This window comes from Capsicum annuum, chromosome 1, assembly GCF_002878395.1.
Source record: "Capsicum annuum cultivar UCD-10X-F1 chromosome 1, UCD10Xv1.1, whole genome shotgun sequence".
NCBI lineage: Eukaryota > Viridiplantae > Streptophyta > Magnoliopsida > Solanales > Solanaceae > Capsicum > Capsicum annuum.
In genome coordinates this window covers 197,727,669-197,741,659 of record NC_061111.1, presented here as the reverse complement: position 1 = coordinate 197,741,659, position 13,991 = coordinate 197,727,669, and the positions used below count along the sequence as shown (strand labels likewise).

General features: G+C 37.3%; 2 protein-coding genes across 2 annotated transcripts in view; one reads left to right on the top strand and one right to left on the bottom strand.

Annotated features, from left to right (window-relative positions):
- The window catches only part of LOC107843525 (UTP--glucose-1-phosphate uridylyltransferase), an 11,505-nt gene extending 5,358 nt beyond the window's left edge, over positions 1 to 6,147 (top strand). Inside the window, exons 8-18 of the mRNA XM_016687840.2 lie at positions 1,458 to 1,530; positions 3,465 to 3,522; positions 3,639 to 3,685; positions 3,760 to 3,822; positions 4,439 to 4,470; positions 4,552 to 4,618; positions 4,799 to 4,882; positions 4,975 to 5,073; positions 5,153 to 5,257; positions 5,483 to 5,554; positions 5,674 to 6,147. Coding sequence (XP_016543326.2) covers positions 1,458 to 1,530; positions 3,465 to 3,522; positions 3,639 to 3,685; positions 3,760 to 3,822; positions 4,439 to 4,470; positions 4,552 to 4,618; positions 4,799 to 4,882; positions 4,975 to 5,073; positions 5,153 to 5,257; positions 5,483 to 5,554; positions 5,674 to 5,715 — 742 coding nt within the window. The 3' untranslated portion in view covers positions 5,716 to 6,147. The remainder of the gene's footprint in view (positions 1 to 1,457; positions 1,531 to 3,464; positions 3,523 to 3,638; positions 3,686 to 3,759; positions 3,823 to 4,438; positions 4,471 to 4,551; positions 4,619 to 4,798; positions 4,883 to 4,974; positions 5,074 to 5,152; positions 5,258 to 5,482; positions 5,555 to 5,673) is intronic.
- A 4,275-nt stretch (positions 6,148 to 10,422) lies between these two features.
- On the bottom strand, positions 10,423 to 12,182 carry LOC107843533 (probable 3-hydroxyisobutyrate dehydrogenase-like 2, mitochondrial). Its single transcript, XM_016687853.2, has one exon. The coding sequence runs from the start codon at positions 11,684 to 11,686 to the stop codon at positions 10,778 to 10,780; it is 909 nt and encodes a 302-aa protein (XP_016543339.1). The 5' UTR covers positions 11,687 to 12,182; the 3' UTR covers positions 10,423 to 10,777.
- Positions 12,183 to 13,991: the final 1,809 nt, after the last annotated feature.

The following is a 13,991-nucleotide window of genomic DNA, read 5'->3' as shown; positions in this document are numbered from 1 at the left end:
TCTTTAGTTTCTATAAATTTCTTCTTCTCTTCCACAGCAAACCAGAGTGAAAAAAAAAAAGAAATTGTTTTTTTTTACATCCCCCCCCCCCCCCCCCCCCCCCCCCTCCTCTCTTTATAGGAAAAAAGAAGTTGAAAAAATAAAAGAAAAGAGGGGCTGGAAATTGAACCTTCTTGGCTATTTATAAGTATAATGCATTTCCTGCCTCCCTATATGTTTGTTCACTGATATTTTCTCTAAGAAACTGTGGTTCCTTTGTTGTTGTTGTTAATGATCTCGTAGATCTGCTACGACAGAATCATATTTTCTCTAAGTTTTTTGTCTTTTGGTGAGATCATTGGATTCACAATGTGTAATGCATTCTCCACTGCCATGTGCATTCTCTTCCTATTTTCTTTATGTTACTTTGTGGGTTTTCTTGTGTTCCATATATACCACAATTTCATATGTTTCTCTATTTCTTTACGAGCTTTTATCATGCATTGATGAAATCAGGAAATTGAACCTTCTTGCGCTTTATCAGTATAATGCATTTTCCGCCTCCATCTATGTTTGTTCACTGCTATTTTCTCTAAGAAACTTTGGATCCTTTAAGTTCCATTTATACCAGAACTTATGTTTGCATCTCTTTATTTTATCTCTGCCTAAAGAAATGTGTGAGAATTGGCAGCTCTGTTCGGTCTATAAGTTACTATTTTTGGTTGCTTTTGTTGATGCTTGTTCGATTGAGTTATACTAGGGAGATGTGGATTCCTAATAAGATTAATAGCTCGATGGATGGGCTCTGTTCTTGGAAGTTATGGCAAACATTGAATTTGTAACAACTGTTATTTTGGAAGTGATGTCAGTTGGTAAGCTGCTCCTCCTCGTCTAGTATAAGGTTTGATACTCCAAATGAGAAATGGAAGATTCAAGAACTTATTCAAAATAACAAAAAACAAGCTGAGTGTTTATTTTACTTGGGTTTAAAGAATCCATTATTCATTCCATTCTTAATTAGCAACTATCTATGTTTTGAATTCCTAAGTTATTGGATGGTTCTATTTTTGTTTAGTGGAGAACGTATTTTCACAAAGTTAATGAACCAGATAGTGTGAAGATCTACTACCTACAAATGATTACTACAGGGACACTATGGATTTTTGAATAAGGGCTTTCTTGTGTTTGGAGAGTGTGTGCTAAGATACTTTATTGATCACAGAAGCTAGAGGAAGCAAAAGAAGAGCCCTGTTATGATATCCTCAGTTTCCTAATTTAAGAGTATGTCAAAGATAAGTTAGGATGCAGCTGTTTTGCTCTACTTGTATCTGATGAAAACCTATTTTCCATGTTTTTACTGAAGCATTTGATTTGCTGTTCTGATGATCATTAAAACTTTTAATGATTGCCATGGTGCTCAGTGTCTTTAGATCTCGAACAGTATTGGTTTCATCTAATTTCTTTTTTTGACAAGGTAGATATCCGTCCAACCTACTGGAGGTTTTCCTTTCTTTAAACGCCAGTGGAAAGCTTGAACCACTAATTTCTCAGGTAGAGTTGTGTATGGTGTTGAATTTTACTGCTGCCCCAACTGAGACCTTAGCAGGCCTGTTAGGCAGTATTATTATTTTGTGCTGTATTTTTACACACTTAACACACTTACTAATTGAAAAGAGAATATTTCTAATTGAACTGAGATGTTATCAACATAAAAGAGCACCCCTCAATAGGAGTTTATGGTAATGAAACAAGGAAACCTCATACTGTACAGAATAAGGAAAGGTACTAAATAAGGAAATTACCTACACAGTTGCCTCTGGGCTTAATTGAAACAGGCAATGGTGAGGGACTTGTGACTTAGGTCCGAGGTTCGAGCCTACACCATGTGAACTAAGCCTGATATTTAAACGGCGAAGGGAGCGCCGTCCCATTATGCTCAAGTTTCTAATTGCAGTTGGTCCTAAGGGTTGGCCCCATACATATTTCTTGGTGATCCAAAGAAGAAAAAACCTATGAATTGATATCCCTAGCTATGGCATGATTAGAAAGAACTTGCTTATAATGTTGACCTAAATACATAGAATAAAGGGCAGCCCGGTGCACTAAAGCTACCGCTATGCGCGGTGTCCGGGGAAGGGCCCACCACAAGGGTGTATCGTACGCAACCTTACCTTGCATTTCTGCTAGAGGCTGTTTTCAAGGTTTGAACTCGTGACCTCCTGGTCACATGACAACAACTTTACCAGTTACTCCAAGGCTCCCTTTCACCTAAATACATAGAATGAATCTAGATAATTTAAACATTTAATTGCATTTAGTTTTTTGACTAATAACATTCCCTGTCATAATTCATATTTGGTGAATTGTCTTGAGTTTGCCAATTTTGAAAACAAGAAAATACCATAAGTCGTGGTATTTAAACTAGTCACATTAATACCGTGTCTGAAATACTCCACCCCTTCCAAATCCCAATTTATATGACACACTTTTCTTTTTGGTCTATCTCAAAAACAATGTCACCAATTATTTATAGCCACACAAATGTCTAAAGCTTGTTTTAGACCACCAATTTTAGAAGTCTTTAGAGTCGAACGATGCACATAAATTGGAACAGAGGGAGTAATGAACAATCCCCGAAAAGAAAAAGGGTACTGGAATTATTTCATAGAAGAACTGGAAATGTTATAGTAGGAGAAAGTGCTCTCTAGTGGACACGGAGGTGAATCTTTTGTATTCATTGAAGAGAGGTAAACAGATATTATTCACATTTCACCAGCACGTCATCAGTGTCCTTGAACTGAACAGCTAAAGAGTAACCAAAAAATTATCGGAACAATGACTAAAATTCAAAGTTCAGAGTAAGGACCTAGTACCTCTAACTCCGATACCAAGAAGAGGAACAGTGAAGAAAAAGTCTTGAGGAACGTTTGCTTGAAAAGTTGCTCTGAAGAATGGTTGGGATGGTGCTTGATGTGGATGCTGTCACTAGAATAATCACTGAAAAAAGAAGCCTGATACTACTGGACATCACTGGAAAGGTACATAAGGAATACACAATAAACTTTTGAATAAAAGGAAAAATTTTGTCCAAGCAGGCAACATAAGCTACTTTAGTCTTCATAAGCTTGTAGAAGTTCTAATACTATGGATAAAAAGATAAAGGCTTCTTAACGAATATAAAAGATGCCTCCTTGTATAGTAGTTCACTAAACTAAATTCCTACTACATAAAAAGTGAGTTATTAAATGAGGAAATAACCTATAATTGAGATTTGTAACTATGATAGAATTGGGAAGAGTACTCTATCATATTGATCTAAACACAGAGCAAATCTAGAATATTCTTTCGTGCAATCGCGTGACTTCTCTCAAATTTCAATGAGCATGGGCGCACAAACATACGTGTAAATACATTTCTCAATTATGTGAAGCTTGCTGACTTGAACATTATGCTGAATAAGGAACGTACTTCAATGTATTTTACAGGGCAAGGAGTATTTCCTAATACTGCAGTCAGAAAACCTTGCTGAAGTTGTTGATCCAAGTATCCTTGTGCTAGTTAGTTTTATAGCTTATTAATTATTTTCCTGCTTGAGGTGATAGGATACTTTTATCTTCTGAGTAATATTGTTTTGGACAGCTCCTTGATTTTTAATTTAGAAATCCTGAGTCATTTGACAAAGAGCAACATAGAACATTGCATCGAGGTATCACCAAACAGCTGCTGATTTCAACTCTGTTTCTTACCAGCTTGCTGCTGCTATAATTTTCAGTATTTCAGGTTATGCCTACCACCTCAGGAACGGAGGAGAGGGGTCTTCCGCCTCAGGAAGGAAGGATTCAGGTTGGTTCTGGTCTGAATTTCAGTATTTTGTTAGACAGTATCCCTGTTCTGACATCGTTTAGTTTCACGCAAGAGGTCCAATTTACCACTTGACCTGAACCTAGTTAGCTGTGATAAAATAACCCCAACAGCAATTTCTTAAGCTTTGAGAAAACATAAGAAACCCAATATGTGGCTCTCAGCAGACGACAAAAGTGCTCAGTGAAAAAGGGACACCAAAACACAATTAGGATACTTACAATTCTTATGAAGGATTGTGATGAATGAGCTCAAGTGATTATTTTTTTTCCTGATCTTTTGAATATCTTAAGTTTGTTCTTAAAGCAGGGCACAAGTCATTAAAAAAAGTTCATCCATTATAACACCAGAGATAATTGAAGGTTTTAGTACCGTGGTACTGCATAATTACCCTTACCCTTGCCTGATACTGAACTAGTGTTAAAGTCCATGTGACATCGACTTTCACAGTCAGCCTCCTACCTCCCTGCACCTCCCGAGCTCGTAAATTTGTCTATTTGTAAACTGTTACAGTGCGGTGTATTAGAGTTGCAAGGATTTGCTTTGTATGATGAATCTTATTTTTGGATTTTTGTTTTTCATTGTTTATGGCTCTAAGTCAAAGGAGGATGTCAAATCAATCAACACAATGTAAGTAATTTAGTTTTTATTATTTTCATGGTGGAGAAGATAAAGGAATCAAATAATTTAGCCTCTGTTATTTCTTTTCAGGTGGATGAGTATGAACTGCGTTGAGAGGCTACTACAAAGAAGTGGCCTAGGTTTTACCAGTTCAAAGGTATTATTATCCAAAAGTCACAAGTATATGTTCTTGAAGCAAAAGCACCTTCAAGTAGAAATATACATCAAAGCTTGTTCAATCTTAGTTTTAGCGATCAAGTTCAAAAAAAAAAAAATCTTAGTTTTAGCGTTGCTCTTTCTGATATCCTCTGTCACCTAACGTTCTCACGTGATCCAGTTTTTTGATCGAGCATTTGCTATTGATATTCCATGGTCAAGATACCTTCCAGTTGAAAGAACATCAGATTTGCTCATTTTGCAGGTTGAAGGGATGTAGTTTTGTTAACTGGAATTTCTACTCATGATATTAGGCTCTACTTCGACTAACTTTGTCATCATTATTATACTGTGCAGTCAGATCTTTACACCTCAACTGAAGGCACTCTTGTGAGAAATGCAGCAAGAGCAAATCCCAAGGATCCTTCTATTGAATTGGGACCTGAGTTTGGAAATGTAATTATATTTCTCCATCTTTACAAGATTCATTTTTCAATTTATTTCGTATGTTGAACGTAAGTAAATTGTTGACCAGGTTGATGATTTCCATAGACGTTTCAAGTCAATTCCAAGCATTATAGAACTTGATAGCTTGAAGGTGACGGGGGATGTTTGGTTCGGAACTGGCATAACTCTAAAGGTAAGAAATGTACATCAATAATCTCATCAGAATGGTGCCTTGGTCTTATTTCTCTTTTTTTCCCCAACGAATGCCTATGTCGTTTTGACATGCTGCTTTGATTCATTTGATTGTAAGCAATATGTTCAGGAATTTTTATTTTCTTTTGAGGAAGAACTACTAGGGTTTGTTATTCTTTCTTAATGCCCTCTGATACTTCCTGGCCATTTTTATTTGAAAATTTAGGGGAAAGTCAGTATTGCTGCAAGACCAGGCATGAAAATAGTTATTCCTGACGGAATGGAGCTTAAAAATAGGGTAAGTAACTGGAAGCTTGTATTTGACTGCTTGTCACTCGGATTGTTGGATTTGTATTCTCAAAATTAGACTGCCATCTCGCTTAATTTTATTCCGAATGGCTTGTTTTGTTTTACCAGCTTATTACCAGCCAGTCAGACATCGGACCGAGTTCCTTGTAGATGGGATCCTAGATATTCTGCAATATGATGTATATCTTAATTCGAAGAGGTATTTATCGTCATTCCAAATGATTACAAGCCCGGAGAATTTGAAGGGAGTCCCCATCAAACCTGCATTGGATGTTTATGAAAAATGATAGGCATCAGAAGTTTGTTGTAATAAAGTTTTTTTTCCCTACTGTTCCTAGATTCAGTTTCTTTCAGAAGGAAAATAGAGATAGTGAAGAGCAAAAGTAAGCATCATAAAATGTGCTGCTATTATTGACTGACCATTTTCCAGAGTCTAAAATTAGAATTATGAAAAGCTCATGGAAAGGTGAGAATTGTTTCTTTATTCTGTTTAGTCTGACTACAAAGACGGTAAACAATTGATCTGTTTTTTTCTTCTCAAACTCTGTAATCAGTTTCAAGGGAGGCGAGTTTCCCCTGGCACAAATTTGTCACTCTTGGGAATGGAACATGTATTGTTTTGTAGAAATTTTTCTACCTAAGAAAGTATTACAGAAATCATTTTGCAAATTCGATCGAATGTTACTTGTAGCAGCTGTAAGTGAAAATATTCCCCAAAACTAACTCTCCTTGCTTACCAGTTAAGAGTCACTGAATTGAGTTATTTTATTCTTTTGGAAGTAGCTTTTGAAATGGTCTACTGCAAGTTTGGAATAGCTGACTAGCATAGGCATCAATAACGTAGGAGTGTATTTTAAGTGGAAATTGGATCAACTTATCCAAGATGAAATAGCTTTACGTACTTCTAAGTATTCGGGTAAAATAAAAACGTGCTTATAAAATGTTTTTATGCTGTGCTAACGATTTAATAACTATCTTTGTAGCTCCAGAATGTTTCAGTTTATGCTACTACCTATTATTTCCATATACCAAGAAAGATGTACGGTTTAATGAAGCTACTATGAAATATGTACTCATGAATGGGGCAAGCTCTTCCATTTTGGTTCATGGTTTCTCTTGGCTATATGGTTCATCTGGGGGAGAGATAAGTTTTAAGACAATGATACTCCCTCCATACCAAATTTCTTAATTTGATTTCTCATTTTACTTGTCTTTTTTCATTAATCAAGAAGAGAATTTTTTTTTTTTTCATGTTTTATCCTTTGCATTAATTATTTTTTCTTCAAATTAAAATGTAAACATCATTTAATAGAGGTACTATGGTAAACTAGCTATGTTATTAATTATTTTTCTTAATCAATATGCTATCTCAATTTGGGACGGGTAATCTGGGACGGAGAGAGTATATATAAGTCAAAAGTCATGAGTTAGAAATCCTGGCTTCTTACTTATAAACTAAAAGTCGAAAGCCAATCTAATCAAGCTCTTTCGATAAATTGAATCGAAAAAAACAATACTGATTTAATGGCATTGGGTTGTTGATTTTGTAATTTTTTCTCTATTGGTTATCAGTTTGATTTTTTATTTTAGTTAATGATTTAATCAATAACCCAATAAAATTAGACTAAAATTATCTTTATATTTCTAACTATGCAATACAACAACATACCCAGCGTATTCCCACCTAGTGGGGTCTGGGGAGGGTAAAGTGTACGCAGTTCATACCACTACCTCAGGTGAAGTAGAGAGACTGTTTTCGATAGACCCCCCAACTTAGAATCAATAACAATATAATAGACACAATACATAAATACATATAAAGTTGTACAGTATGCAAAATAAACTAACAGCACTAGCCACAAGATAATACTAAAACTATACATCTAAAATCATAGACAACACTCAATACCTATGGATAAGAAACTTCAGACACAAATATAGAACACTCCCCTGCTGTCACCGACACCCTCCCACCCCCTAACCCTCTACCCTAATCCGCCTTCTCCGCACCTTCCCATCAAGAGTCATGTCCTCCGTAAGCTGTAACTGCTCCATACCATGTCTAATCACCTCCCTCCAATATTTCTTTGGCCTATCTCTCCCCCGTCTAAAATCATCCATAGCTAGTGTCTCACACCTCCGCATTGGCGCATCAACACCCCTCCTCATCACATGCCCGAACCAACATAACCTCACTTCTCACATCTTGTCCTTTACCGAAGCCACTCCCAATTTTTTTTCGAATAATCTCATTCCTCACCTTATCCTTCCTAGTCTGACCACACATCCACTGCAACATCTTCATCTCCGCCACCTTTGACTTTTGGATGTGGGATTTCTTAACTGGCCAATACTCGGCTCCATACAACATAGCCGGTCGAACTGCCACTCTGTAGAACTTACCTTTAAGCTTTGGGAGTACCTTCTTATCACATAAAACTCCCGAAGCAAGCCTCCATTTCAACCACCCTGCCCCAATATAATACGTGACATCCTCGTCAATCTCACCATCGCCTTGTATCATAAACCCCAGATACTTGAAACTCTCCCTCTTCTGAATAGGCTGAGAATCCAGCTTCACAACCACATCATTCTTCTGCGACACATCACTAAACTTACACTCCAAGTACTCCGTCTTGGTCTTGCTCAACCGAAAACCTTTAGACTCAAGGGTCTGTTTCTAAATCTCTAACTTATCATTAACTCCTCCCCGAGTCTCGTCAATCAATCCCACATAATTTGCAAATAGCATACACCAAGGTACCCCTCCCTGAATATGTTACGTCAACATATCCATCACCAAGGCAAATAAAAAAGGGCTAAGAGTCGATCCCTGATGCAAACCTATCAAAACTGGAAAGTGCTCTGAATCTCCACCTACCGTCCTCACATGAGTCTTCGCGCCCTCATACATGTCCTGCATCGACGTAATGTATGCCACAGATACCCTTCTAGCCTCCAAGCACCTCCACAGAATCTCCCTGGGCACTCTGTCATATGCCTTCTCGAGATCAATAAACACCATATGCAAGTACTTCTTTCTCTCCCAAAATTGCTCCACTAATCTCCTCACAAGGTGAATGTCCTCAGTAGTCGAGTGACCTGGCATGAAACCAAACTAATTCTCAGAGATAGTCACAATCCTTCTTATGCTCAACTCTACCACCCGTTCCCAAACCTTCATAGTATGACTCAATAACTTAATATCTCTATAATTGTTGCAACTCTGGATGTCTCCTTTGTTCTTATATAAAGGAACCATCGTACTCCACCTTCACGCATCAGGCATCTTCGCTGCCGTAAAATGATATTAAAAAACCTTGTCAACCACTCCAAAGCTGCCTCGCCAGTGCTCTTCCAAAAACCCACTGAAATCTCGTTTGGCCCCGTCGCCTTACCCCCAACGTATCCTGCAAATAGCCCCCTTGACCTCCTCAACCTCAATATGCCTACAATAACCATAATCACGACACTCCTCAGACTTTTCCCAATCCCCCAACACGAAACCTTTGTCCCCTCATCGTTCAAGAGTTTATGAAAATAGGACTGCCACATCTTTCTTATGAGGGCCTCCTCAACCAACACTATACCATCCTCTCCCTTGATGTACCGCACTTGGTCTAGATCACGAGCCCTCCGCTCTCTGGCCTTAGCAAGTCTATACAACTTCTAATCCCCGCCTTTCTCCTCTAAAGCCGCATACACACTCTCAAAATTTGTTGTCTTAGCTGCCGTAACCGCCAGCTTAGCCTCTCGCCTAACTACCTTATACTCCTCCTTATTCTTCTGTCTTTCTTCCTCATCTTTGCTCTCAACCAACTTGGCATAAGCCACTTTCTTAGACTCCACCTTCCTCTTAACCTCTTCGTTCCAACACCAATCTCCTTGATGCTTACTAGATCGACCTCTCAAGACACCCAACACCTCTTTAGCGGCCTCCCTAATGCAACTAGCAGTCATCTCCCATATACTATCCACGTCCCCTCTACTCTTCCAAGCCCCCTTCCTCTTCAACTTCTCCCCCATCTCCAAAGCACTAGCCAATGTCAAGCTACCCCACTTATTCTTGGACCGAGCCTCTGCACTCCCCTTTTTTCTGCCCTTGTTGATTACTAAGTCCATCACCAACAACCTATGTTGTGTCGAAAGACTCTCGCTAGGTATGACTTTACAGTCTTTACATAGCGTTCTATCTCCATTCTTAAGGAGCAAAAAGTCAATCTAAGTCTTGGCCACTGAACTTCGAAAAGTAATAAGGTGCTCCTCTTTCTTCGGAAAGCTCGAATTCACTATCCACAACCCAAAAGCCCAAGAAAAATCCAAAAGAGAAGCTCCACCTTCATTCCTCTGCCCAAAACTGAAACCGCCATGCACATTATCATACCCTCTTGACAAAGACCCAATATGCCCATTGAAATCTCCTCCCACGAAAAGTTTCTTAGTGCTCCGGACGCCCCTCACCACCTCATCCAAAACCTCCCAAAAGCTCTTCTTCTCCTCCTCGTCCAAATCTACTTGCGGAGCATAGGCACTAATAACGTTCACCGAAGACCCTCCAATGACCAACTTAATAGACATCAACCCATCACTGACTCTCTTAACCTCCATCACCTGCTCCCTAAGATTCTCATCTACTAAAATACCTACCCCATTTCTATGTCTAACTATGTAAGAATAGCTTTAATTTTAAATACAGACCCTAATTTCTTTTGCATTATAATTGTTGACTTGGTGTCAATTTGAACTGCAAATTGAATTTCTTTGTTCTTCTGAGAGATTGATACAACGCTATTACATCCAATTAAAATTGCTACTTAAACAAGAAAAAAAGCAAATTTATTTTAACTAAAAACAAAATTAGAAGAGCATATTCTTATAGGTTATATTGAAAATCAAATTGCTAACGACCAAAAATCAACTAACCAAAAATAATTTGGTTATCAATTTAGTGCAATTACAAGCTGAAAATCAAAATGTAATCGATCGATGCGCACCCTACATAAATGGAAACTTATCAGCCTAAGCCATCAATTTTCAAGAAATAATGACCCAACATACAAATAGTATTTATTCCTTCCGGAGAGTCTAGCAAACAGTGTAAGGTCAACACCAGCATGGTTTTGTTAACACAGAGAGTGAAAGTATTCTTCAATGAGGAAACACATCCCAAACAGCCAAACAAACTCAATAAGACATTGGCACAAGAATTGATTCACTTGCCATTGATCCTCTCTATAACAGTAATAAGCCCTTGAGTTCCAAGCTTCCCATCTCCATTACCAACCATAGCTGAAAACATCTGCTTATTCAATGCTGCACCAGGCAATACTACAACATCATCCCCCTCCTCCGCACCAACATCTAATCCCATTCCCAAATCTTTTACCATATACTCCGTAAAACCGCCCGGCCTAAAGTCTCTCTCAATCATCCTCTCTCCAAACAACTCCATTACCATTGAACCCGCTGCTCCTCCTTTCACTGCCTCCACAAACTTCTTCTTGTCCAACCCTGCTCTCTCTGCAAACACCAATCCTTCACTCAACCCAAGCATATTCGCTCCCACGACAATCTGATTCGCAATTTTACAGCTTTGCCCCTTCCCCGGACCACCCATGAAAGTCCCCTTACCCAACACATCAAACAAAGGGTTTAACCACTTCACTACATCCTCATTTCCACCAGCAAGAATCGCCAATTTCCCTTCTTTCGCCCCAATATCGCCACCCGAAACAGGAGCATCAACAGCCCAGCAATCCCTCTCTCGGGCAGCATCGAAAATCTGCTTAGCAAGAACCGGGTGACTACTCGTATGATCGATAATAACAGTGTTTTGATTGAGAAACGGAATCAAATTCTCTAAGACAATTTGTCGAACATCTGATGGGTGTCCCAACATAGTGAAAATAACATCATTCTTACAAATATCAACTGGGGAATCAGCAAGAAGAGCACCTTGAGATTGAAGGTGAACAACTTTAGAAGGATTGCGGGCGTAGATTGTGACGGAATAGCCAGCGGAGAGAAGCCTAGAAGCCATTGCGCCACCCATTACGCCGGTACCTATCCATCCTATTCGGGTTCGGGTCGGGTTAATCGGAGCCGGGTAGGAAGTCATCATTGGAGTTTGTGACACTGTCGGAAGAAAAAGCTCAAGAAAGAAAAGGAATCTTTTATTCAATGATTGGGCAGTTATGTGTGTAAAATTGAGCACATGAATATGTACTCCCTTAGTCCAACTCTAGTGACATCATTTTACTTGGACATATTATTTTTAATTTTTTTTTATTAGCAACTCAATTAACTCGTGTATCTATTGAAACATTTATTTATTTACAAATGATTTCAGTTAAGCATAAACATCTGACGTGACACTTTGCGTATTCTCACGTCTATGAGGCAGTGAAACCTATCAGAAGCAGTTTATGTGGCACTCTCAACTATCTTATTACCCTTTTTTTTTTTTTTTATTTATATTTATACTCAATTTCTTTCTCTTACCTTTATTCTTTTTCCTTTTTTTTTTTTTTTCTATTCTTCATATCCACTATTTTTAATCTTAAATTCTCCATCTCTTCTTCAGATTTTTCTCCTACTCCTTGTAAATTCTCATTCTCTTATTAATTTCTTCTTAGTCATTTTTAATAGTAATGTCCAATTCATCTTTCTCATTATCTTCATTTTCTTCAATTGCAAAAAAGATATGTTTATGTGAGATCAAAGCTTAAATTAAGACTTCATGAACACAACTCAATACTGGACGTAATTTTTTTTGCTGCAAAATTTTAAAGGTATTCATCTTATATCTCCGTCAAATGTCCATAGATAACTTTTTTAATTTAATTTTTTCTTTAAACTTGTAGGCGAGACGTGAATGCAATTACTTCGATTGATATGATGACGAAATGCCTTCTCAAGCAAAGAGGGTGATATAAGATTTATTAAAAAAATTAAATTATTTGAAGAAGAGAGAAATGGATCAAGAAAATTAATAGTGATATGCGTTGGTGCAATTGTAATTTTGGCTACATGAAATTTCTTCAAGAAATGTTCTTAAATTTTGGCTAACCCCGCTTTCTCTGCAAACACCAATCCTTCACTCAATCCAAGCAAATTCGCCCGGCCCCCACGATAATCTGATTTGCAATTTTACAACTTTGCCCCTTCCGGGACCATCCACGAAAGTCCCCTTACCCAATATATCAAACAAAGGGTTTAACTGTAAGAGATAATAGAGCAATAACACAGCGAAAATATAGAATCGACATATCTTCAGCCATTGTCGAAATTTATCGGAGTGTTGGCATCGTCAAAGTTTGTTTTTTCACTTTCGGTGAGTCTTTTAAGCACTCAGAATATCTTATTATAAATGGTGTGAGTTTTTTGAGAAGATTTCTGTGCTTAGGGACCATCCAGAATTCCTCTTTTATACTGCTCGTCCATCAAAGCAGCTGTCGAGAGGTTATGAAAATTGGGCGGAAGTTATTAAAGTTATAGTGGATAGGGTTGGTTACACGGATCATTTCATAAGTTTAAATTTTGAACTTCCAACATTCTCCCACTTGATCTGTTTACAACATTCATGAATGAAACTTAATACATGAATCATGGCAATAGTTTCTCTAAGAGTGAGTAGTCTCTTCTATGTATTACAATGTATCATGCTTCAAAACTTTAGCCCATATAACTTAATGAATAAATTCAATGTTTATTCTAGGCTCATACTTTGGCAATATTTCGTAAAATAAAACTGAATGTGCACACAGTTATAAATACGAGAAATATCATGTAAAATAGAGTTTCAACAACATTTATTGTTACAACTAAAATTTACATAGTAGAACTAAGTCCCATTGTGTGTACATAATCCTTAAATTTCTGCGGTGGCATGCCTTTAGTTAAAGGATCAGCTAACACCACTTAAGTGCTGACGTGTTTAATGACCACTTTCTTATCTTTAACACATTCTCTTATGGCTAGATACTTGATCTCGATATGCTTAGGGGTGTGCAAAAATCGAATCGACCGATAAACTGAACCGATAAAAATGTTATTGGTTTATTGTTATTAGGTTATTGGGTTAACGGTTTTTTAATGATTTTATAAAAAAAATTATTGGGTTATTGATTCGGTTTGATTTTTTCTTATTAGGTTATTGGGTAAACCGATAACCCAATAATATATATATGTATATATATATATATATATGTATGTATGTATACACACATATATATATACACACACACACACATATATATATACATACATATACATATATACACACACACATATATATACACACACACACACACATATATATACATACATATACATATATATATACACACATATATACACACACACACATATATATACATATATATATATGACTTATCATATATTTCTCTTTAATTTCTAAAAATTAA